Here is a 24,484-nt window from a genome sequence, read left to right as displayed (position 1 = left end):
TGTCCAAAATCTGATTTTGTGAGTGATCTCTTTGAAAACTTGCATTGTTGGGGCATTGTAAAACCTGGGTACTAGTTCATTGTTTGATTTTAATATAATAATAACTGGGTTTGATATTTTCTAGTGTCGGCTGTTGACCTTCCTAGCTTCCTATATATGTGTTGTTTGGCTTGAGAATTTATTTTTTATTTTTTATTTTTTATTTTTTTTATTATTTTTTTTTGTAATGATAATGTTTGGGAATCTGATTTCCTGGAGAGCTTGAAATTTTGGGACTTTTGAGGTATCTTAAATGTTAAAATTTTCTTTTTTTTTGCTGCTTTTATTTTGGTTGAATGTGAGTTTTGAGATTATCTTAGCTTTCTTCTTTTATATTTCTAATTGTTTTATTATCTGGGAGTAATCTTGTGGTGATTTGTTGAACAATCTGCCGGTTGGAGCATTTACAAAATGTGGATAGTTGAAACTTGTTCTTTGCTGTAAATTTGTGATATTTATGTTTTTGATTAATGATTTGGCTTTTATGTTATTCCATTTTGGTTTCTAATAATGTATTCAGTAGTTCCATTATTTGATCTTAATTTTTTTTTTTTTTTTCTTAGTTGGTACTCACACACACATGTCTTCTTCGTGACTTGAACTCCTGACCTCCTTTTAGGAGGTAAGAGAGTGATACCGCTAGGCCACTGGCCTGGTCATAATTTGTAATAGATCCATTTGATCTTAATTTGTAATAGATCCATTATTAGATCTTTAATTATGCTACTTATTTTAAAAATCTGCAATCTTCGGTGATTGTCAAAATCTGCGTCTTCGGTGTTGACAATCACAAGAAGCTTTGATCTTTTGAGTTATGGTATGCCCTCACATATAACTGAGCTGGTGGGCTTGTTTTCTTAGTTGGAGGTGGAAATTTGATGGCTATCTAGATTGGTTAATGAGATAGCTGATTCTTGTCCAATAGAGTAGAGTCCACTTTCGTCCTCCTCGTGCTTTTGTCCAGTAGGGATATGATTTTTCTTTGTTTTTTTTAAAAGGACATTTCTGACATTCCTTACTTTGGTCCCTTGATATTTTTTAGAAACATCAACAATCCCTCTTCCTATTCTATCATCACCGAATGAAAAATTTAGTCAGTTTTTTTTTTTGGTTAAAGAATAAAGACAAGTTTGAATTTATAATTTTGAATGCACTAGTAGGGTTTTGTTGAATAACAAAATTTTTGACCCATATTTGGCTCATTTGTCAATTGTGTGGCTTCTGAGGAATCAAATAATCGTGTTTTGCATTTGATCTGAATACAGATTTTTTAACAATGAGTTCATTATTTTTTAGGTATAGTATCATACCTAGGTTAATCACCCGGTTTAAAATTTAATTTTTGTCATGTTTGTTTAGTTATTATAATTTTTATGTTTGTAATGGTTTTATCTCCATGATGTCCAATTGCTCCTTAAGGTATATTTTTTCATTTGTTTTTGACTTATGTTTGATTGTTTCATTTCTTTACCACAGTGCAGTAATTTGATAAGAAAATATGGAAGACACACTTGCAATTGCAAAAGATGTTACTGAAGTAAGTTTTCATCCGAGAGCTTCATTACTGATTTCAACCTTACGTCGGTGTAAAATCACTTCATTTCTTGCTTTCACAATGTACAGTTAATAGGAAATACCCCAATGGTATATCTTAACAACATTGTAGATGGTTGTGCAGCCCGTATTGCCGCCAAGTTAGAGACAATGGAACCCTGCTCCAGTGTTAAAGATAGGTATTCATCTTATTTTTCTTTTGGGATTTCTTACTTGTTAGTTTCGTAATTAGCTTTACAACTGTGGTATGTTACAATCATGAAAATGCAATCATAGAAATACAAGTATTTCAAAATGTTGCAATATGAAAATGTTGAAATACAGGTATTTCAATTTTTTTTGGAACCATGGTGTTGAGGGGTATTTCGAAATTTTGCATGATGCAAATGAACATATTTCTTTCATGTAGGATTGGGTACAGTATGATTAAAGATGCAGAAGAGAAGGGCCTGATTACTCCTGGGAAGGTTAGTTGATTCCTTTTATCGGCAATGATCTGGTAAGATTTTTACCTTTCATAACTCTAATATCAAATTATTGTAGGCTTCGGAGTTCAAATGCAAATTATATAATAATTTTACGCCACATGTTTTGGTGAGGCTAACTGTCCTACAGATTGCTTTAGAGTGATTGATGATCAAACCAAGCTGAATTATGAATAGTCTGAATTATGTACATTTTGAACTGAATATTATCTTACCATTTTTGAATATGCTAAAATAATGGTGGCTGAAGACGGTCCTCATTGAGGGTACCGGTGGTAATACCGGCATTGGTTTGGCATTCATCGCGGCTGCTAAGGGTTATAAACTTATCCTTGTTATGCCGTCTACGTTTAGTATTGAGAGAAGGATTGTTCTTCGAGCTTTTGGAGCAGAGTTGTACATCACAAATATCGCCAAGGGCATTGATGGAGTTCTTCAAAAGGCGCAAGATCTACTAGAAAAGACGCCCAATAGTTTTTTTCTTAATCAATTTGAAAATCCTGCCAATCCAAAGGTATTCTTCGCATTGATATCTTGTAATGTGTCAAGATGGTAGGAAAGTTTTCATGGGTTTGTCGTTGTGTAGATTCATTATGAAACTACTGGACCAGAGATTTGGAAGGGTTCTGAAGAGAAAGTCGATGCCCTAGTTGCAGGGATAGGGACCGGGGGGACAGTTACTGGGGCAGGGAAGTTCCTCAAGGAGAAAAACTCAAAGATAAAGGTTGGTTTGTGCGCGTGTGTTTAGTGAGAGAGATGAGATCATATTTTACTGTTTCGTATGGTGTTGAACCATTCTTTTGCTTACATGTAGGTGTATGGTGTGGAACCAGCTGAAAGTGCCATTCTAAATGGAGGAAAGCTTGGTGAGTCATGTTGCTTTTCAAGTTACACACCTTACTCACTTGATTCTTTTTGGTTGCTGTTTATTTTTTTTTTAGTTTCAATATGAATTGGTTACATAGCACTATTTTATAAGTGTGTACTTGGGAGATGCTTTCAGGTTTCACTGTACCAAAATAACTGTAACGACCCGAACCCATGGGTCTAAACCGTTAACTGGGTCTTTACCCGAACCCGTAGGTCTAAACTGTTAACTGGGTCCTTACCCGAACCCGAGGTCACCTAAGTCAATCTCGCCATATCTAGTGTCAATACATCATTATTAGGTCATAAATATGCTTCACAAAGGCTCAATGCGAATACCCAAGACTCAAGGTGAATTATACAAGAGAAAGGAGCCAACTAAACCAAGCTACAACAGTTTGGTCGGCCGAAGTGAACCCTCTGGTACCGGTTGACCGAAACAGGCATTTCAGTCGGCCGGTTGTGATTTCAACAATGAATGAGTTTACTAGAAGAACCGGTCGCTGAAACAGGCATTTCGGCCGGCCGAAATGCCTTTGCGAAGTGAGTTTCAACTACTAGAATGCTGCAAGTGTGAAAATGAAGAAGAACCTTGAATAGAACTCTGGAAACTGATCAAAATATGTTCCAAACACATTATGAAATAACATACTATATTCCATAGTCATATATATACATCAAAATAGGTTCTCAAACTCATATTACATTACACGGCCAAATTACACAAGTTAATACATTTTTGTCATGATGCTTTACAAAAGGATGGCTCTAAATACAAAATGTTTCAAACCCTCTCTTATACCTTTCGTGCTTGTGGAGGATTGTCATCCGCCACCTCCTTTCCGAGACCTGAAAAATGTTAAATAATGGGGTGAGCTAAAAGCTCAGTAAAAAGTGTTTAAGACACAGCTCGTATGACCCCGTGAATCTACGTATATAATAGAAAACAAGATAACGGGCTCATACTATACCAGGGATGTAAACTATAACCACAACATCCAATATAAGCACAAATGTCATCCAATTCACAGATACACCATGCATGCCAATCAAGTGCAATGCCATACTCATGTTGCTCCTCATTTTCGAAACATTTCCGTTTCAATTTCCAAACCGTTAGTGTAATCCAACTCAAGGCACCTCCAAGGCGTCACGAAAGAGGGAATTGGTTACTATCCACGACCACAAGGCACTTTCAAGGCGTCGCATCCGGCCTAGTTAGCTCAATCCCTAGTCCTCTCTAGACTACACTAATACCACAGACCACTAGGCGCCTCTTAGGCGTCCGGGTTTTCATAAACACTTTTGAAAACTTTTTTCCAAAAACAATTTCATTTGTTTAAAACACTTTTTCCCTTTTCTTTCCCGATAAAATGTATGAATTCAACACGCCTAATACAATCATGCCAATGTATATAATTTCCATACTATATAAGGCAACAACCACACACAACAAGCCTTTGGGGAAATCTAAAAAAAATATACAGCATGCTTCCATATTGTAAAAATCTAGTAGTTTACTCATGATAGGCATGTAATGCAACCACTTAAGCATGCTTTTCCATACAACCTCAACTAGCACATACAGTGACATGCTTCATTTACAACAATTAAGTCGTTTTAAAAATCAACACAAATAATCATGCTAGACAACAAATTCATTGAAGAGAAATTCACATAAAGCCTAAGAAGTTATGAATTAGAGACCCCTATCTCAAAGAATGTAAAAAGCCCCAAATTATGCCCAATTTTAAAAAATCCATGGGTTGCCCAAACAAGAGTTTGCTCTGATCAAAACGTAGGTCTCAACGAGCTCTCCAACATTGCCCAAAAAAGTACCATCAAATTCACAAAAATAAATGAGGGATCAAGCCTTGAAAATCATGGCAAAAGAAAAGAAAAAAAAAAAGAAATTAAGGGGAGAAGGAGAGAGTTGTCCAGAGGAAGAGAGATTTGTGGCCAAAATGGCCTTAAGGCCATTAAAAGAAAAGATGGTGGCGGGTCCTTCACATATAAAAATCTTTCAACTTTTATTTTACACCGCATTTCTAAATATACACACTAATTATGTTACAACCACTAACAAGATTTTAAACAATTAATTTATGCACAAATTAATATGCATGATATGCAATAGACCCATGACACAATCCCCGCGCACAACAATTCCGGTGGCGGGTCCTACCCAGGACCTTTCGGCCCGAAAAAGGGAAAAAAGCCGAAATGGTAATCAGTGCATTTCCAAGAGTCCTGAACTCAAGGAAATGTCCCACCCAACTCTCGGACACACCTGACACACTCCACGGTGTCCGGCACGCAAAACGAGAAAAAACAAAAATACTTTCAAAAAATTTAAAAAATCTCAGAAAATAGAAAATGATAAAAAACAGAAACATTACAATCTACCCTCCTTAAAAGATTTCGTCCTTGAAATCTACCCTCCTTAAAGAAGGAGGCCCACCGCCACACATTTTCCAAGAACACCTCACAAAATCCCCAGACTAAAAACTCACCAACATTAATGCCTTTGACACTGGACATCAGCAGGCAACAGAATCACTACTATCACAAAACCAACTGGTATGCTCTACACTATACTCAACTCAAAATGAACATCGTTCCACTCAACACTACCAAGAAGGACTTCAGACAAAGAATCCCCGTCCATTTCACAATCAAGCTCAACTCTACCCTACACATCCTTGACAGGCTAAACACTTGTTATCTAATACGTAGCTACACCGTCACATAACCGTACCGATGACTACTAATCGCACTATACAACAATCATTACACCTAACAACTTTAAGTTGATTAAACAATGAATCTCCCAACGACTGCATAAACATTTATTACCAAATTAGTAAAGCGCACTATCCTGCACCCAAGACACAAATCCTTGAAACAAGATCTTCAACAGTCAATGGTTGTACTATAGCCCTTTATCGGTCACTTGATCCTACCTAACACACCTCGTCACCTGAGACAAGCCTCCCGAATCCACATTGCCACACCGACACAACGCGCAATACCGTGCTCTCATTATTACTAACAAGTCGAAACAATCATTGACCCTTGACCTAACATCGTGCTAAAGAGGGACTGATTCAAGAGAAATAGTTGGCCAGGCCATTCTCATCCTCGATCCGATCTTAGTACATACGCCGGTCTTATTCTCAAGTCCAAACCTCAAACACAGTCTCACACAGTCCATAAAACAACTAAGAGATCCACCCACTATCCATCCATCATTCCACATAGCCTCAAAAACTACACAGTCAAATACCAGCTCTAAGTATCTCAATAACTCCTGAATCATACAGCTCGTAACAAGCTAAAAATAACACAGCACCAAACATCACAATCATTAACCAGTACTAAAGATATTTAATTTCCTCATAACACCTGTACCAGGTAGACAACTTAGAACATTGTTCTATTCAATTCTTTCTTCCTCAAAACACACAATACGATCATCTCATGCCTGAAACCTCAAAACCAAGGTCAATCATCCCCATTATTCCTCAATGGAATCTCACATTCATTCCCTAGCTGCACAGCATTCAAACAATACCAACATCTGTTCTCAAAACACTGCTCAAATCAAACATCAATAAGAACACCCGACTACATGTCTCACATCACATCATCTATTCATCCTCAAGCTTATAATTTACGACACACCCCCAGTCATCACCGATAATACCAAACACCGGAAACACAATCCCTATTTTACAACCCGTGCCTCACATCCCACTGATCAAGACCACTTCCACAACAAACACTATAAAACCAAAGACTCTACCTCCCTCCGTAGAAGTGGGTCGACCTATTTAACTAAGACCTTGGCAATGAACTCCAACCACCTAACAAACCACACACAGGTCCTCCCATCCGCGGACGTGCACCACCCCTAAATGGAGAACAAAACTCCCAACCAACGACGTCCTTGCCAAGGCCAGAACAAACAGAAAAGGGTAACAAACACCACTCTCACCAAAAACTGACAACTCCAACTTAAATGAACCTGACACCCTGTCACACTCTGCTGACCAATCGTCCAACCATGGACACGCAAACTCGCCTAAGATGAAACCAACTCCTTACATACAAGGAGAAGAACTAACTGGATACCCCTACGGAACTACGAACCTAAATCTGGGCGACCTTACCACAAACAAATCGTCAAACACTATCGCACAGAAACCTCGCACACGATACACCGCGACACCCATGCTAACCAAAACCAATTAGGCAAGAGCACCCACACTCACAACACACAAACACTAGAAACAATCACAGCCCTTCGGACACCGCGTCTCGTCCCATCTAGAAACCATCACTCTTAAATGATAACCTCTATACTATAAAATGACATATTTACTACCCATTCTATCTCCACCTTCCTAGACAATACCGCGTCAATCGTCGTGCACACCAGATCCGTGACCTCAGTTACAACAACCCATTGACTAGACAAAAGAAAAAGGTGCATATATAGCAACACCGCTCTCACTGGTTCTAAAGACTAAGCTGACCACCATTACCTCGACTGATACACAACCCCATCTCTTACCTGACAACGCACAACCCCATCTCCTACCTGATAACATACAACAAACAACTCACAATCTCAAATCCATCCTCGGATCATACCTAAAACCATTAAGCTCATCAATACTAAACACCGCACCATAACGCCTCTACCACCATTCTTTCCAAACAACAATTCAAACCTACTGTCTCATCGAACCATCAAGCCACTGCTAAGCGATTCCTCCTCAAACATCCTTAAGATAACACCATCACTACAAGAAAAATAAGCATTACCCTCGATACTCCCCACCACGACCACTTTTTACCACTAAAAAAAAGAAACACCAAACGGCAATGTCATGCTTACAAATCCTCAAAATGAAAATAAGCATAAAATCTAGAATGCTCAACACCCAATTGTCACCTCAAAACCATCAACAATCCAATCAATCACCAATGCTCAACCGGCTACTCAAACTTCTCTTTCTAAGCAATCTACGCATCTAAACAAGAAAACCTTATACCCTAGATTCAACATCACTACCTCCCCTTTTCATCGTTCCTCAGAACACCCTTGACCCCGACAAAAGTCAAGTGGGGCTACCGACTAAACCTACATAATCAACCTCGTCCAAATCATTTCAAATCGACAGTCTATCTCCTTGGAACCTCAAACAACCATTATTATCTTTTAACACTCTAGACACACCCGGAATGCAACTCCCATCCACAACTTTCAAATCCTAAAACACAGTCCATTTGGTAACACAATATCCACCAGCTATCACCTCATCCGTAAAAAACCAAGCACCTTAATAACCTCATACAACCTACCTTATCGTGCAATCATGTACTACACAACTAAAACTGACCACTATACACCACCTCGAAACTTCCTAGACAGTTGTGCCAACTTATAATCCTGTTCATCAACCAAGCCATGTAATCAACTCACCGCTAGTCAATTACTAGCGACATGCTCCTACAACTCTCCGAAACGGGGATCACCTCTTGACAAACCAATCTCTAAAACAGACTCTCATAACCTACGGACCGAATCACATCAAACGATCGATCACCCAACGCTAGCATGATTCCAATCAATGGCTATGTCATCCTAGACCTACAGAGTCCAACAAGTCCCCTTGACAATCAAAACCAACATGCTTCCTTAGACCATACCAGAAGATGCACATCTACAATCCATAAACTACATTCGTGGCTCAAACAACCCTTGTCACACCTACCATGACTGGTTCGAAAAGAACCTCCACACCAAACTGTGACCTAAGTCACAAACGTTGACCTCCTAAGGTCATTCCGAAACCCTCACCTGCACACTTGACCTCCACGATCACCAGAACCCATACACCGATGCATAAAACTCACCCACAACAAAGACACCATGCCATGAAATATAAACCTATTCTAAAGTCGAGCTCTATGCACCGTATAAAATGCACTAAGAAAATCAAAATGACTACGCACTGAATAGCTCAACCCACGAGCTAAAAGACCAAACCACTCGTTCGATAAGAACCGGCACCCAACAACCCTAGAGCAACCGAGCTCCTTGCCTACTCAAGTCAAAACTCACACAACCATCAATGCCGTGACAAGTACTCTACCGCACCCCATACCATAATACAATCATGTCCCTTCATCTAAATTTTAAAACACCCCCTCTTTCCTTTTAAAAGCAAATACTGGCATAACCCACGCTTAAATAACTGTCACAACACCATACGAGACATGCTTGCACCTACCGTGCTCACTACTTACCACATTATCATTTAAAATAATACTGCACAAACCATGTCTACCACTTGCCATTACCATAACCCTCATACTTATCATCATAACAAGATCAACAGGCTTTCAATCATTATCATGGTAACAATATACATTACTTTAAACACATAAGCATGTGATCACATAAGCAAACAAGCAGGTAAGCAAGTAGGTATGCTTTTTAAACAGTTAAACACTTTAACGCATAGGCACATAAATGATACAAGTCAACTCTCCACCCTCACTACCCGTCGTCCGGAAGGTATTCGAACCTAACACTCTTATACCAATTTTATAACGACCAGAACCCGTGGGTCCGAACCGTTAACTAGGTCCTTACCCGAACATGAGGTCACCTAAGTCAATTTCGCCATATCTAGTGTCAATACATCATTATTAGGTCATAAATATGCTTCGCAAAGGCTCAATATGAATACCTAAGACTCAAAGTGAATTATACAGGAGAAAGGAGCCAACTAAACCAAACTGCAACAGTTCGGTCGATTGAAGTGGGGCTTAGGTCTGCCGAAGTGAACCCTCTTGTACCGGTCGACTAAACAGGCATTTCAGTCAGTCGATCGGTTGTTATTTCAACAGTAAATGAGTTTCTTGGAAGAACCAGTTGGCCGAAATGGCTCTGCGAAGTGAGTTTCAACTACTGGAACGCTACACGTGTGAAAATGAAGAAGAACCTTGAATAGAACTCTGGAAACTAATCAAAATCTGTTCCAAACACATTATGAAATAACATACTATATTCCATGGTCATATATATACATAAAAATAGGGTCTCAAACTCATAGTTACATTACACGGCCAAATTACACAAGTTAATACATTTTTGTCATGGTGCTTTACAAAAGGATGGCTCTAAATACAAAATATTTCAAACCCTCTCCTATACCCTTCATGCTTGTGGAGGATTGTCATCCGCTACCTCCTTTTCGAGACCTGAAAAATGTTAAATAATGGGGTGAGCTAAAAGCTCAGTAGGAAGTGTCTAAGACACACCTCTTATGACCCCGTGAATCCATGTATAGAATAAAAAACAAGAGAACGGACTCATACTATATCGGGGATGTAAACCATAACCACAACATCCAATATAAACACAAATGTCATCCAAGTCACAGATACACCATATATGCCAATGAAGTACAATGCCATGCTCATGTGGCTTCACATTTTCCGAAATATTTCCATTTCAACTTCCAAATCGTTAGTGTAATCTGACCCAAGACACCTCTAAGGCGTCACAAAAGAGGGAATTGGCGACTATCCACAACCACAAGGCACCTTCAAGGCTTCGCATCCGGCCTAGTTAGCTCAATCCTTAGTCCTCTCTAGACTACACTAACATCATGACCATTAGGCGCCTCCTAGGCGTTCGGGTTTTTACAAACACTTTCGGAAACATTTTTCCTAAAAAAATTTCATTTGTTTAAAACATTTTTTCCCCTTTATTTCCCAGTGAAATGCATGAATGCATCGCGCCTAATACAATCATGCCAATGTATATAATTTCCATACTATACAGGGCAACAACCACACATAACAAGCCTTTGGGGAAATCTAAAAAAAATAAACAACATGCTTCCATATTGTAAAAATCTAGTAGTTTACTCATGATAGGCATGTAATACAACAACTTAAGCATGCTATTCCATACAACCTCAACTAGCACATATAGTGACATGCTTCATTTACAATAATTAAGTCGTTTTAAAAGGAATCAACACAAATAATCGTGCTAGACAACAAATTCATGAAGAGAAATTCACATAAATCCTAAGAAGTTATGAATTAGAGACCCCTACCTCAAAGAATGTAAAAAGCCTCAAATTATACCCAATTTTCGAAAATTCACGGGTTGGCCAAGCAAGAGTTTGCTCGGATCAAAACGTAGGTCTCAACAAGTTTCAAACATTGCCCAAAAAAGTACAATCAAATTCACAAAAATAAATGAGGGATCAAGCCTTGAAAATCATGGCAAAAGAAATAAATAAATTAATTAATTAAGGGGAGAAGGACAGAGCTGCCGTGAGGAAGAGAGATTTGTGGCCAAAATGGCCTTATGGCCATTAAAAGAAAAGATAGTGGTGGGTCCCTCACATATAAAAATCTTTCAACTTTTATTTTACACCACATTTCTAAATATACACACTAATTATGTTACAACCACTAACAATCTTTTAAACAATTAATTTATGCACAAATTAATATGCATGATATGCATTGGAGCCATGATACAATTCCCGCGCATAACAATTCCGGTGGCGGGTTTCACCTGGGACCGTTCGGCCCAAAAAAGGGAAAAAAGCCGAAATGATAACCGGTGTATTTCCAAGAGTCCAAAACTCAAGAAAATGTCCCACCCAACTCTTGGACACACCCGGCACACTCCAAGGTGTCCGACACGCAAAACGAGAAAAGACAAAAATACTCTAAAAAATCAGAAAAATCCCAGAAAATGAAAAATGATAAAAATCCGAAACATTACAATAACACCCTTTTTAAACCATATTATGAGATGTATTACATTAATGTATCATGTAATATAACTAATGAAAGATAAAATAAGATAAAAACTAAGCCCTTCATGTATCTTTGAAAATATATGCAATCTTTTTTTATCGAAAGATGCCCTGTGATCGTGACACCTTGTTAGGAGTGTTGATTGAGAACACCATCTTGATGACATTTGCTGGAATGTCACTAGCTTTTTGCAAGGATTGCTGTGTTAAGTTTTTAGGTGTTAATACTTTCCTTTTCTGATAGTATGATGCACACTCACGTTCTAGTTGGGACTAGAACCCCTTTACCTCTCCTTTTGATTGTGGCAGGACATACCACTCAAGCTAATAACTGGTTGTAAGTTTCTTTGTTAGCACATTTCCAAGTTTTATGACAAACCAGAGACTGAATTGCTCAAGCTTGTCTTTTCAATTGGTTTGTTCAATCTTATTCACAAAGTCTAAGTAAGTTGTTTAGCTTAATTTCAACCAAATGATTAACATGCCAGTATTGAGCAACACCAAGCTTGATTTCCCCGAGCCACTGAAAATAGGAGACAGTTGTTCTTAGCTGCCATTATGTGTTCCATAGAGAGACTTGCCAAGAAGTCTTCTTTAATAAAAGCTATATAGAATTGTTAGGGTAGAAAAAACCAATGAGTAGGTTAAGTAGGTTAAGCAAGTTTGTGGTGCATGGCAATCTAAACTTGAAGCATCTGCTGTGGTGCTGCCATTCACCAATCTTGGCCAAAATATTATTTTGGCATGCATTTGATCAAATTTCTAAATCCATTGAAATATTATGGGGATCCTTATTTAAATTAAGATATGGATAAGTTACATGGAACTGATTATTATGTTTCAGCAGCTTTGTTCTAAGGTCTAAGATTTTTTTTTTTCCTTAGTTGGTAATCACACACCCATGCCTCCATTGAAGTTTGAACCCCTCACCTTCCTTTGAGAAGTAGGAGCTTAGTACCGCTGGGCCACCGGCCCGTTGGTTAAGGTCTAAGATTAGTCAATGCCCCAAAATAGGAAAGTGAGTCTGTAACGACCCTAAACTAAAACCATTTATACAAAAATTTTGGCATGACCTCCCTTAAAAGTGTCCTTCAACAACCTTTCCCAATACACAAAACAAAAAAATATACTCCAGCATCCCATTCATTATACCTCAACATAGTTCCTCTCATGGTAGAACATGCACACACCAATTAATCCAAATTATCATAATTACAGTCCCAAAATACATGGTTAAGATCTAAAGTCCATGTCTTACAACGTTACATGATATAATTACATGGAAATATATACCATGATTTCATTAGTTTCATTTACATTAAACAAAAGATAAGTTCGTTCTTAAATTACAAGGTCATGAATACTAACTTAGTTACATTTCCACAACTATGAATATACATAGAATGGTCAAAATACAAAATAGCAAACAACCTTCTAACAACTTTCAAGCTTGCGGAGGATTGTCATCCGCCGTTTCTTTGCCATGACCTAAAAAAAATAATAAGTATGTAGGGTGAGCTATATGCTCAGTAGGTGACACTTAAGACACGCATCTTGTGTCCCTGTGAATCCAAACATAGAATAGGTCAATGGGTATGGGGATCATACAATATCGGGATAATACAACATTCCAACCAAACTCAAGTACAAACAATGCAATGCCATGAAATGCGAATGCATGCCGATGTCGCTCCTCGTTTTCACATTTAAAATCCATCACTTTCAAACTGTTAATATAACCCGCCCTTTGGTGACCCCGCAGCAACACGAGAGGAAGATTAGCTAGTGTCACTAACCCTTGGTACCCCCGCGGCGTCATTATGGGGCCCAGCTAGCTCAACCACGCTAGGGCGACTCCCTAGTCCCCTCTAGGCTATATTAACACTCCGGCCCTTTGGTACCCCCGCGGTGACCGGGTTTTCCAAAAACACTTTCATCAAAATACTTTTCCCCAAAACTCCCTATTTTCATTTCAAAAACAATCTTCCCAATCATGTCTCATGGTATGCATGTACATCATGTTCTTAATGCCATGGAAGTGAAGGCTTTCACATTATACAATTGTACATACATTACAAGTACTCTAGGGAAATTACACATGCCATCCCATATCATTCTAGCAAGTTCTACAACAATATAAGCATGGTAAATCAATTTATCAGACAAGGAAATTAGTTAAATAAACATGTTTTCATACAACTCAAGTAACACATTTAATCATAACCTCACATGTAACACTTACATCATATTTAATACAATTAATTCAAAAATAAGCATGCTTTTCAACAATTTAGGAGGTATAATTCACAAAAGAGTAAGAACATCATGAGTTAATGGTCTCTACCTCAAGATTGCACAAAACCCTTAAAATGGGTCTCTAAATTCGAAGACCAAGGAGAGACCGAAAGCTGAAATTGATGGTACAACCGCGTAGACCTCGTCGTGCTCTTCGAAGAGCCGCAAACGGCTTCCAAGTATTCCAATTGATGAGAAGAAACCAAGCTTGTAAATGATGGTAAAAGAAAAGAAAAAGGGAACTGAGAGGATAAAGCAAGAGAACGTAATTGAGAAGAGAGAAAATGAGTCTTATATGTGAATTAAGTCATTTGTAATGACTTTGGTACAGGTGGGTCCCACTGTCATATAAAAATATCTCATTTGCTCCCCACTATGTTGGCTGCCATCTCCTCATGATCAGATAAGAGATATATATATATATATATCATATGTATTTATAAAATTTAACTAAACCAAATCCCATTAATATTTTTTTTGTGGGTCCCGCGGCAACACATTACCAATCTCTCTTATTCATCTTCACTCAATTCCCACGGCTGGCACTTGGTAGCAAGCTTCTCAGCTCCATTTGATATCATATATATATATATATATATATAACAAAACTAAATTATCCCATTAAACATCACAAGTGGGTAAAATCTGCAACCACAATTAGATAATTAATTATGGTAACCAAAAATATAATGAAATGAATTAAAATCTTAGAAAATTGGGTTGTCACAGAGTCAGCTGGGAATTCATAGTGAACTAAAATTATGTTTTCATCCTTGTATAACATAGCTGCTGGCCATTTTATTTAGTGTTCGGCATGTTAAACATTTTCTTTTCTGACATTGGTATTTTAAGCATTTTATAATGTCCATTGATTGTAGACATTCATTATTAAGTTTATGAATAGGTCATGCTCAGGTTCATGAACAGGCTAGAGCTTTGGTTGACCAAGCTTAGACAAGTTTAAATGGCTCTAGTTGAGCTTTGGTTGACCAAGCTTAGACAAGTTTAAATGGTGTTAGTTGAGCTTGGGACAAGTCTGAGCAGTTCAACCAAGCCAAATTTGAACACATCCTCTACCACCCTTGCTAGTGAACTAGAAATACAATATTCAACTTACTTTGTATTATTTTAGGCAGTTTTCCATTATTATTCTATATGTTTCATGATGAATTGTATGTTCTCTCTTTTCAATCAATATAAATCACCGTCAGTCTCTTTTCTGTCATTGGATAGGCCATGGACTGGAATCTATATGAGACAGAAATGCCATAATTCTAGAACTCATACATGCTGCCTGGCACAGCAGCCTGAAACCATGAACTTATAATAACAAAGGCAGAGGGAAATGTTGGAGATTGACACTGGTACAAGGTTTTTGCAATTTGCAGTGATGTTATTTGTTCTAATGAGCAAAGAAGTTTTATACAAGGGTTCCCATGTTTTGCGGGTTTAGTTTGGCTCCAAACTTTCCTGTATTAATGATGATTCTTTTTTCTTGTTGTTAATGTCACTTGATCTCCAACCCACACAAGATTTTTGCAGATTCGTTTCCTTTGGTTGGTCGCTATATGTTGAAGGGTTGAATGTGTTAATGTTGTGGTGACCAGATGGACTCAAACCCATCGAACTTGAGAACTTTCAGAAGTCAAAATTTTTGTTGCAGTGAAACAATAAAATTCTGAGGGCAGATATGCAGTAAATTTCATGAAAGATATCTGAGCTCTTCAAGCTTGTGAAAAACACCCTTTATTAAAAATCCTAAAATGGACATATTCAATAGGATTCATAAAGAATAAGTTTGGTGGAGGTACGGTTTGTAATTTAGTCCTGGATTGTGGATAATTATCTATGAATGCATAAGCAGTATTGGAGAGTGGTTTCAGACCATTGTGGGAAGAAAGTTTTAATAGTAATTTTATATTCTTTTCTTATGTACTTTTTGTTTATGTTATTGATTTTGCTTCTTCGTTACGGTTAGAGTGCTCCTGTCATTAGGTAGCTTCGGCTGCTCTGAGATTCATGTTACTTCTGATAAGAAAATGCACTTTGGCTTTTCCTGTATGAAGTTAGTAAACCTAAAGATCATATTTTCACTTGTCGAAGGAAAGCGATTAACTGAATGGGCATCAAACTACCATCAATATGTCCCAGGCTTGCAAAGATCAAACACTTTTTTCCTGCTTAAGAAATCGGTGATAACTCTGTTTGGTTAAAATTTCTGTTATTGTCATGAAATTTCAGGTGGTTGCATGGAAATGCTTCTTCCAAATTGATCTTTCAATATTACCAGTTAGCTTTGTGGTCAACAAAAAAATATATTTGGAAGTTTCTACCAGTTTTTGTTTTGTTCATCTTTTTCTTCGTGTTTCCAATTTTTGTTTTCTTGGTGAGTATGATTCTTCTTCAATGTCAAGAGTCAAGGTTTTAAATGTGTTTTCTTCCATCAAGATCTTTTGAGAAGAGAAACATCTTCACATATTGATTCTTTCCTGATTGGATATTTGCATATGTTCATCTGATAGGCCCACATAAGATACAAGGAATTGGTGCTGGCTTCATCCCTGCTGTATTGGATGTCAACATTCTTGATGAAGTTGTTCAAGTAGGCCTCAAAATTTTATTATCATGAATTTAGTTTGAGGATTTTTTTAGACGATTCACATTGTCGCCTTCTGCTTCTCCTTGACTTTGTTGCATTTTCTAGTAGTACCATTGAACTGCTTCTTTATGAAAAAGTATTCTTATCATGGTTGTTGAGCAAAATTAACCTTTGTAGCATTTTGTTTATAGTTCTCATAAAAGCACACAGATAGTGGATGTTCCTTAAATTCATGCTGTTATATAGGCAATAAATGGATTAAATTTAGACCAGTTATTTGGTGTTTTAAATTGATCTTGTAAGAACTTCTGATTTGGTAATATGACTGGCAAACATAAATATTATTTCAATTAGTATGTTTAAAAAAAGAAATTTCCCACCAAATAATTGTCCACTCTAAGATAATTTACATAAAACAAAAGTTTGGTAATAATTGAATTTTATGAAATTATACTTGTCGTATCCAAATTTGACATCTATCATCAAACTAAAATTGATATAACCAAACAACCAAAAGAAGAACCAATGAATTTCAAAATATTTTCAGCCTTGAATATTGTGAATCTAGTGGCTAATGTTAAGTTAGTAACCATACACAGTATTTGTTTTTTTTTGTGTGTATTATATTAAATTAATTTTAGTCATGGGTTTTGTCCCTTTTTTGCAATATCTTCTTGTGTATCCTTTGCTTATTAAAATAACTAATCATATTAACTGGTATTACACTATTCTAGGATCCCCTTAAATCCGAGGTCACTCTTTTAATTAACATAGTTAAATGGACTTTGGTACTCATCAGATTTAGGGGATTATACCACTCTTACCAAATCCGAAGTATGGGAATTGGATTAAAATTGAATTTAAATCCAAACTGTTGATATGTGCCCGCCCACTTACTTCCTGATATGGCAATATCTATTATGTGAATTCCAGCAACTTTAAACTTGGATTTCCTAACCATCAAAAGGCTGCGGACTAGTGTTATTTCCTCTACCTTTCTAAATTAGAAAGTTGAGGGTTCAAGTGATGTGTGAGTTATTTGCCCAAACAAAAGAAACAAAGAACTGGATTTCCTTTTACTCAATTGCAATGTTTTTGTAAATATTCAGGTATCGAGGGAAGAAGCCTTGGACACTTCTAAGCTTCTCGCTTTGAAAGAAGGTTTACTGGTATGTTTTCAGTTAGTTAAGATCTCTTATAATGGTCTCACATGTATTTCTGACACTCCTTTCTCTTACTTATCAAAGACCCCAAATTCCTAGTTGTACATACTACGTTGTTTCTGTCATCAACATTTCCTATGTTTTGTCATGTTTGTGGTGAGATTATTTGCAGGTAGGGATTTCTTCTGGGGCTGCAGCTGCTGCTGCAATAAAGATTGCCAAGAGACCAGAAAATTCTGGGAAACTCATTGTTGTAAGTTAAATTTCTTTAATCCAACTTATATATATATATATATATATATATATATATATATATATATATATCTTAAATAGTCATTATGGGTTGATTTTGTTAAGTTACTCCCATCAGAAATCTTTTTGTGATGATTCAAATAATTCTTAATTTACATGCCATGTGTACTGCTTTTTCTAGGTTTCTTGTTTTCCTTATTGCATCATCTGTTGCCATTAAGAATTGTAGGCATGGAGGATTTTTTTTTTTATCTTTCAAATATTGACCACTGATGAAAAGAGTTGCTTTAAAGTGTATCCTCAAGTTTCCATACAGTAAAGAGTGTTCTAATTTGGTGAATCCTAACTAAATATGGTTTTAGTTAGTTGATGTTAGTGTTAGGCTTATACTTGTGGTTAGAAATTGGATAGACCGCACGTTAGTCTGATTAAAAGCAGCATGAGGACACTAAAGTTGGGTCCTTTTGTTATCAGTTGATGAATAGGGGAGGGAAGAGGAGATACCGGCTGTTAGAACTGTGAACTAAAATTGTTCAGAGTACTACATTTTCATTAAATGTTGCCAAATATATGTACACACACACACACACACATATACACAAATATTTGTAATCTAAATTAGATCAGGTTTTCATGCTCCAAAAACTTGTCAACCCTTTGTGCGTTATCAACGTGATTTTTTGCTAACCTATGGTGTTTGGTACTACCTTTAGTATAAACTGTATGAACTTGATTTGTTTTTTAGGTTTTTTTTCTTCTAGAACAAGTGAACAACCCAATGGAATATGGAACTCATATTTGTTATGTACAGGTTATTTTCCCAAGCTTTGGAGAGCGTTATTTATCCACTGTGTTGTTTGATTCCTTGAGGCATGAGGCTGAAAACATGAGTTTTGAGTAAGTTGTTAGTGTTACCCAGCCGCCTAAAGAAGCATGACTCATCCTGTCTGCTACTTTTTGTATTGCAGTTTGTGTTGGACCTTTAACCAATTGATTGCTTTGAACAATGTTTGATTTGTAAAGATTCAAAATAATAGTTAATGTGATCTCTTTTTTCTTGAAATAACTCAACTGGAACTGACAACATTTACAGTCTATTATTGACAAAATACATTTTATTGTTCCTAACTTTATTATTTAATGGCATAAGAATTAGGGATATTTTTGTTATTTGCTTACAAAAATTAAAGACAAAAAAGTGAAGTACGTCTTCCTAATAAAAAAACAAAAACATATGTGAAAAGTCAGACTGGTAGCTGCATTGTCGCTTTTGATGGGCAGAGGTGCTTTTGATGGGCAGAGGTGCTGACATGCCCATGTGAATGTGAATGCATCCTCCAATTTTCTCACATTGTCCGTCTCTTTCCCACATTAGATAAATTGAGAGAAAAATTTTGGTACGCTGCGTAACCGGTGTATTCGGATCATTTGTGTAACGCACGTGCTCGTACATATATTACACGCGCAGTAATGAATAGTCAGATGCGCCTATTGCACGGTGCCATAAGCACATGCGGACCATCCGTGTAGTATAATTGCGGTAATAAACAATCGGATATGCCGGTTGCATCTTGCTTTAGTTTGACTCTTATCAATAAGAATTCTAAAAATGTATTGTTATACAATTTTGTTCATTTATTTACCTTCCTCGTCTTATATAAATAGTACATCTTTTTATTTTTGGTTGACCCATAATATTTGTCCCATTTAAAAAAACAATGCATTATTTTTTATAACATTCTCAATTTATGCTAAAAGAAAAAATAAATTAAAGTTTCAATTCTCAAAATGGGTAGACCTCATCAAAGGGTAAATTTGAAAATAAATCTACTGTCAATGTAATAAAATATAATAAAATCTAATGTCTTAAAAAGTGTGAATTTTAAAACTAGACATGTATAATGATACAAAGGTACTATTTTTAACTTTTTTTTCAATATCTCAATAGTGGCATATATATATTTTAGGAGTTGTCTCCACTTTTTCTTCCATCCACTCTTCATTGAGCGCGAATCCCCTGCTGTTTCTAACCCTGCAGTCCCCAGCAATTCAGTGCCTAATGCCGTGAAATGACCCAAATCCATTGGATCCGGATCATTAGATGGGTCCTTACCCGACCTAAAATTATCCAAGGGTAAAATGGTCCTTTCACGTTAAATTTGTATATTAAAGTCCAATAAGGACAAGATGGTCATTTATCACAATCCTAATGGTCTGATACTCAAAGGGCAAAATAGTCATTTATTTGTATCACATAATAAATAAGATAAAGTCTGGGGCAATATAGTCATTCCCATGACTAAAATATAATTATTGTATTTTACTGGATCTTATAATGTGTAACAAAACACTTGAGTGAGTGGTCAAGGGTAAAATAGAAAAATAAGTCACAAATGTTTACTATATAGAAACCGATCGATGTATGGGGAGTCACACGTCAACTGGTTTGGGACGTGTACAGTGGAAAAGCCCACTCCCAGGATACCAGTCGACATATGGAAGGCTACCTGTCAACTTGGTTCAAGACTTGTACAGTGAATATGCTCACTACCACGATACCGGTCGACGTGTGGGAAATTCATGTCGACCGGTTCAGGTCATCTAGTCAACGTATGGGATTTTACGTTGGGTTATCCTCACCCAAAGTGCCACTGTCTACACCAACTTTGATGCCCAACCACCCACACCACTACACTCACGTACATGTTTAAATACATTTCAACACCTAATACAATAACAACAATACATTGTTACCATAATTTACCATACGTTACTTAAAATACACTAAAGGATTTAGTGTGATTAAAACCTAATTACATTTCCCCAATGGCCATACACCAAAATGAATCTAAATACATCTCATGTTGCAAAATAATACATTTTGAGTCAACATTATACAAAATTAAGCCTAGATACAAAAAAAATAGCAATAAGAGACATTTTCCTACTCCAAGCTAAGGCCAGGGTGGATTGTCGTCCGCTATTTCTTTTCCATATCCTGAAAAATGTTAAATAATAAAGGGGTGAGCATAAGCTCAGTAGGATATGTCTAAGACACACTTCTTATGACCCCGTGAGTCCACATATAGAATAGGAAATAAGAGAACGGGATCATATTACACCGGGAATGTATACTATAACCACAACATCCGATATAAACACATATACCACCCAAGTCACAATTATGCCATGCATGCCAATGAAGTGCAATGCCATGCTCATGTCGCTCCTAATTTTTTCGAAACATTTCCATTTCAACTTCCAAACCGTTAGTGTAATCCGACCCAAGGCACCTCCAAGGCGTCGCATCCGGCTTAGTCAGCTCAACCTTACTCCCTTCTAGACTACACTAACAACACGGACCACTAGGCGCCTCCTAGGCGTCCGATTTTCGCAACACTTTTTAAAAACAATTTCCCCAAAATCCTTTCTCTTGCTTTTAAAACATTTCCCCCTTTTTCCTTTCCCAATGGATGCATGAATGCCTCATGCTTCTAATTGTTAATCCCACTATAGAACATCACACATGCTTGCAAGTTAAATTTCTAAAAGAAGTAACTCATACTTTCATTCAACATTAATTTAGCATATTAATCTTATAAAGAGAATTTCCATTTCACAAATGCATGCTATTACACCAATTGATAACTAGCATATAACCCCATATCTCCTATGTACAACACATAAGTAACTTGTAAGAATTCAAGCTAGTTAGGTATACAAGATACAATTTTCATTACACATAGGCATGCTCATACACATTATATCAACTTTCACATACACTCACCTTCCAAACATAATATTTAAACAATTTGCAAGAATCTAAATTAATTAAGCATGCAATTAAAGAATTAACTCACAATAAGCATGCAATTAAAGAATTAACTCACAAGAAGCATAAGAAATCATGTATTAGAACACCCCTACCTCAAATGAGAGAAAAGCCTCAATTTTTGCCCAATTCCTAGCCCTAATTCGAAATCCAAAGGTGCACCAAAACCTCTTTTGCTCCGATCAAATCGAATGTCTCGACGCGCTCTTCAATTTGCCGAAACGGCATCAAAAATCTCTCAAAGATGAGAGGGAAATCAAGCTTCAATTGTGTGGAATAAAAAAAGAAAAAGAAGAAGTTAAGAGAAGAGAGATATTTCGTGAGGGAGGGAGAGAGTGAGAGAAATGGATGCTTGGTATGGCCTTTAGGCCATTAAAATGAAAAAAAGTGGGCCCCGTTTAAAAAAAATCCTTTTAAATCTTTAATTTCCCACCACACATCTATATAACTACACATATACACACAAACCATATAACAACTACATAAAACACAATAAATAAAAATGGGTGAGATGTAAATGGACCCAAATGAAACCCCCATATGCAACAATTCTGACAGCGAGTCCCACACGGGACTATACGGCTCGAAAAATGAAAGAATGTCAAAATAGCAACCCTTGCATTCCCAAGAGTTCTAAACTCAAAGAAATACCCCATCAACTCTCGGACACACCCGACACACTCCAATGTGTCCAGCACGCAAAACGAGGAAAGACGAAAATACCCTAAAAAAAATCAGAAAATACCGAAAAATGGAAAATGACAAAAATTGGAAACATTACATGGCACAAGAAAAAAAAAGTCAACAAACGGCAAAGTAAACTTAACGTGCCAACTGTAAAGCAAAAAAAAAAAATACGAAAAAGGAAAGTTGAAATAAGTTGAAAAATTTGGCGCACCTGCCCCCGCTTCTGTACTTTCACTTTCCTTTTCTTCCCTTTTGGTTTTGTTATTTCCCTCCTTCCCTTTTCGTTTTATTCATTATTTCTTTTTAATTTTTTTAATCCAAACCCTAATTCGTCTCTCCTTGTTCCATAAAAAAACATGTTGCTTTTGAATTCCTTTTTTATTTAAAACCTTAATTCCTCCCTCCTTTATTTTTACTTTTTTCATTTCCTTTTTTGAATCAAAACTAAGTGATTTCATTCCAGAAATTGGTGATTTCTTCAATAAGATTCTCCTCTTCATCTACAGGAAAGAAATCTACAATGAACCTGAGCTGGTATCTACAACTGACCTAATTAACGATGGTTGGTAAGTCTTAATACATGTTATTAATATTGTGCATTTAATAGTATTGTTCATTATTTGTTCGAAATACAGTGAAATTTTTGTTTTGAACTGAACATTGTAAATTTAGAACTTAATTTATGATTATTTCATTTCTCATCTGTCATTGTAGTGAATCTAAAATCTTTCATAATTGATTTTTTGAACTGACTTGGCTTCATTAGGTACCAATGTGTTATCCAAAAATTTTGATATTAAATGTATGCAGCAATTACACATTTCACAGGTTATTATTTGATATTTATGAGAAAATAAACATTGCGAAGTTTCATAAATTAGAACACAGATGACCTTCACCATTAAAACAAGGTATTGACACAGTGCTAACTAACTTATGTCACACATAAATGTAAGAATTTATGATTATTTCATTTGTCATCTATTAGTGTAAATATTTTTTTAGTTGAAACTGACATTGGTTAAACATTTTAGTGAATCTTAAATCTTAGATAATTGTAGGGTTTTCTTCTATAATCTTCAATAAGCATTGTAGTGAATCTAAAATATTCCATAATTGATTTTTTAAATTGAGTTGGCTTCATTAGGTACCAATGTGGTATCCAAAAATTTTGGTATTAAATGTATGCGGCAATTACACATTTCACAGGTTATTATTTGATATTTATGAGAAAATAAACATTGTGAAGTTTAATAAATTGGCACACGGATCACCTCCACCATTAAAACAAGGTATTCACACAGTGCTAACTAACTTATGTCACACATAAATAAAAGAATTTATAATTATTTCATTTGTCATTTGTCAGTGTAAATTATGATAGTTTTTAGTTAAAATTGACATTGGTTAAGCATTCTAATATATCTGAAATCTTAAATAATTGTAGGTTTTCTTCTATAATCTTCAATAAATATTATAGTGAATCTAAAATCTTCGATAATTGATTTTTTGAACTAAGTTGCCTTCATTAGGTACCAATGTGTTATCCAAAAATTTTGGTATTAAATGTATGCGGCAATTACACATTTCATAGGTTATTATTTGATATTTATGAGAAAATAAGCATTGCGAAGTTTAATAAATAGGCACACTTATCACCTTCACTATAAAAAAAAAAAAAAAAAAAAAAAAAAAAGGTATCAATACAGTGCTGAATAACTAATTTCACACATAAATTTAAGAATTTTTAATTCTTTCATTTGTCATCTGTTAATGTAAATTATGATATTTTTTAGTTGAAATTGACATTGGTTAAGCATTCTAGTGTATCTGAAATCTTGGATAATTGA

General features: G+C 36.2%; 1 protein-coding gene across 2 annotated transcripts; it reads left to right on the top strand.

Moving 5' to 3' along the window:
- The first annotated feature begins 894 nt into the window (after positions 1–894).
- Positions 895–19,181, top strand: LOC132299848 (cysteine synthase-like). 2 transcript variants are annotated; one of them, XM_059796712.1, is made up of 10 exons: positions 897–1,576; positions 1,663–1,772; positions 2,003–2,060; positions 2,329–2,592; positions 2,665–2,802; positions 2,893–2,944; positions 16,624–16,703; positions 17,810–17,869; positions 18,036–18,116; positions 18,927–19,181. In XM_059796712.1, the coding sequence occupies exons 1-10, from the start codon at positions 1,538–1,540 to the stop codon at positions 19,014–19,016; spliced, it is 972 nt and encodes a 323-aa protein (XP_059652695.1). In that variant the 5' UTR covers positions 897–1,537; the 3' UTR covers positions 19,017–19,181. The 2 variants fall into 2 exon arrangements, 1 of the variants encoding a protein (XP_059652695.1); XR_009480205.1 differs by lacking the exon at positions 18,927–19,181 and having other exon boundaries at positions 895–1,576; positions 16,635–16,703; positions 18,036–18,113.
- Positions 19,182–24,484: the final 5,303 nt, after the last annotated feature.

Source organism: Cornus florida, unplaced genomic scaffold (genome assembly GCF_030987335.1).
Source record: "Cornus florida cultivar Cherokee Brave unplaced genomic scaffold, ASM3098733v1 CherokeeBrave_3.0.0_Hap2_Chr03, whole genome shotgun sequence".
Taxonomy (NCBI): Eukaryota; Viridiplantae; Streptophyta; class Magnoliopsida; order Cornales; family Cornaceae; genus Cornus; species Cornus florida.
Note: the sequence above shows the minus strand (reverse complement) of the source record. Positions and strands in the feature narration are given on the sequence as shown.

Bases quoted from the DNA above. Each gene is read 5' to 3' on its own strand.
- LOC132299848 (XM_059796712.1), top strand. From the start codon at position 1,538: ATGGAAGACACACTTGCAATTGCAAAAGATGTTACTGAA. The intron at 2,061-2,328 runs GTTAGTTGATTC...TGGTGGCTGAAG, and splicing joins GCCTGATTACTCCTGGGAAG to ACGGTCCTCATTGAGGGTAC. The intron at 2,945-16,623 runs GTGAGTCATGTT...TTCATCTGATAG, and splicing joins TCTAAATGGAGGAAAGCTTG to GCCCACATAAGATACAAGGA.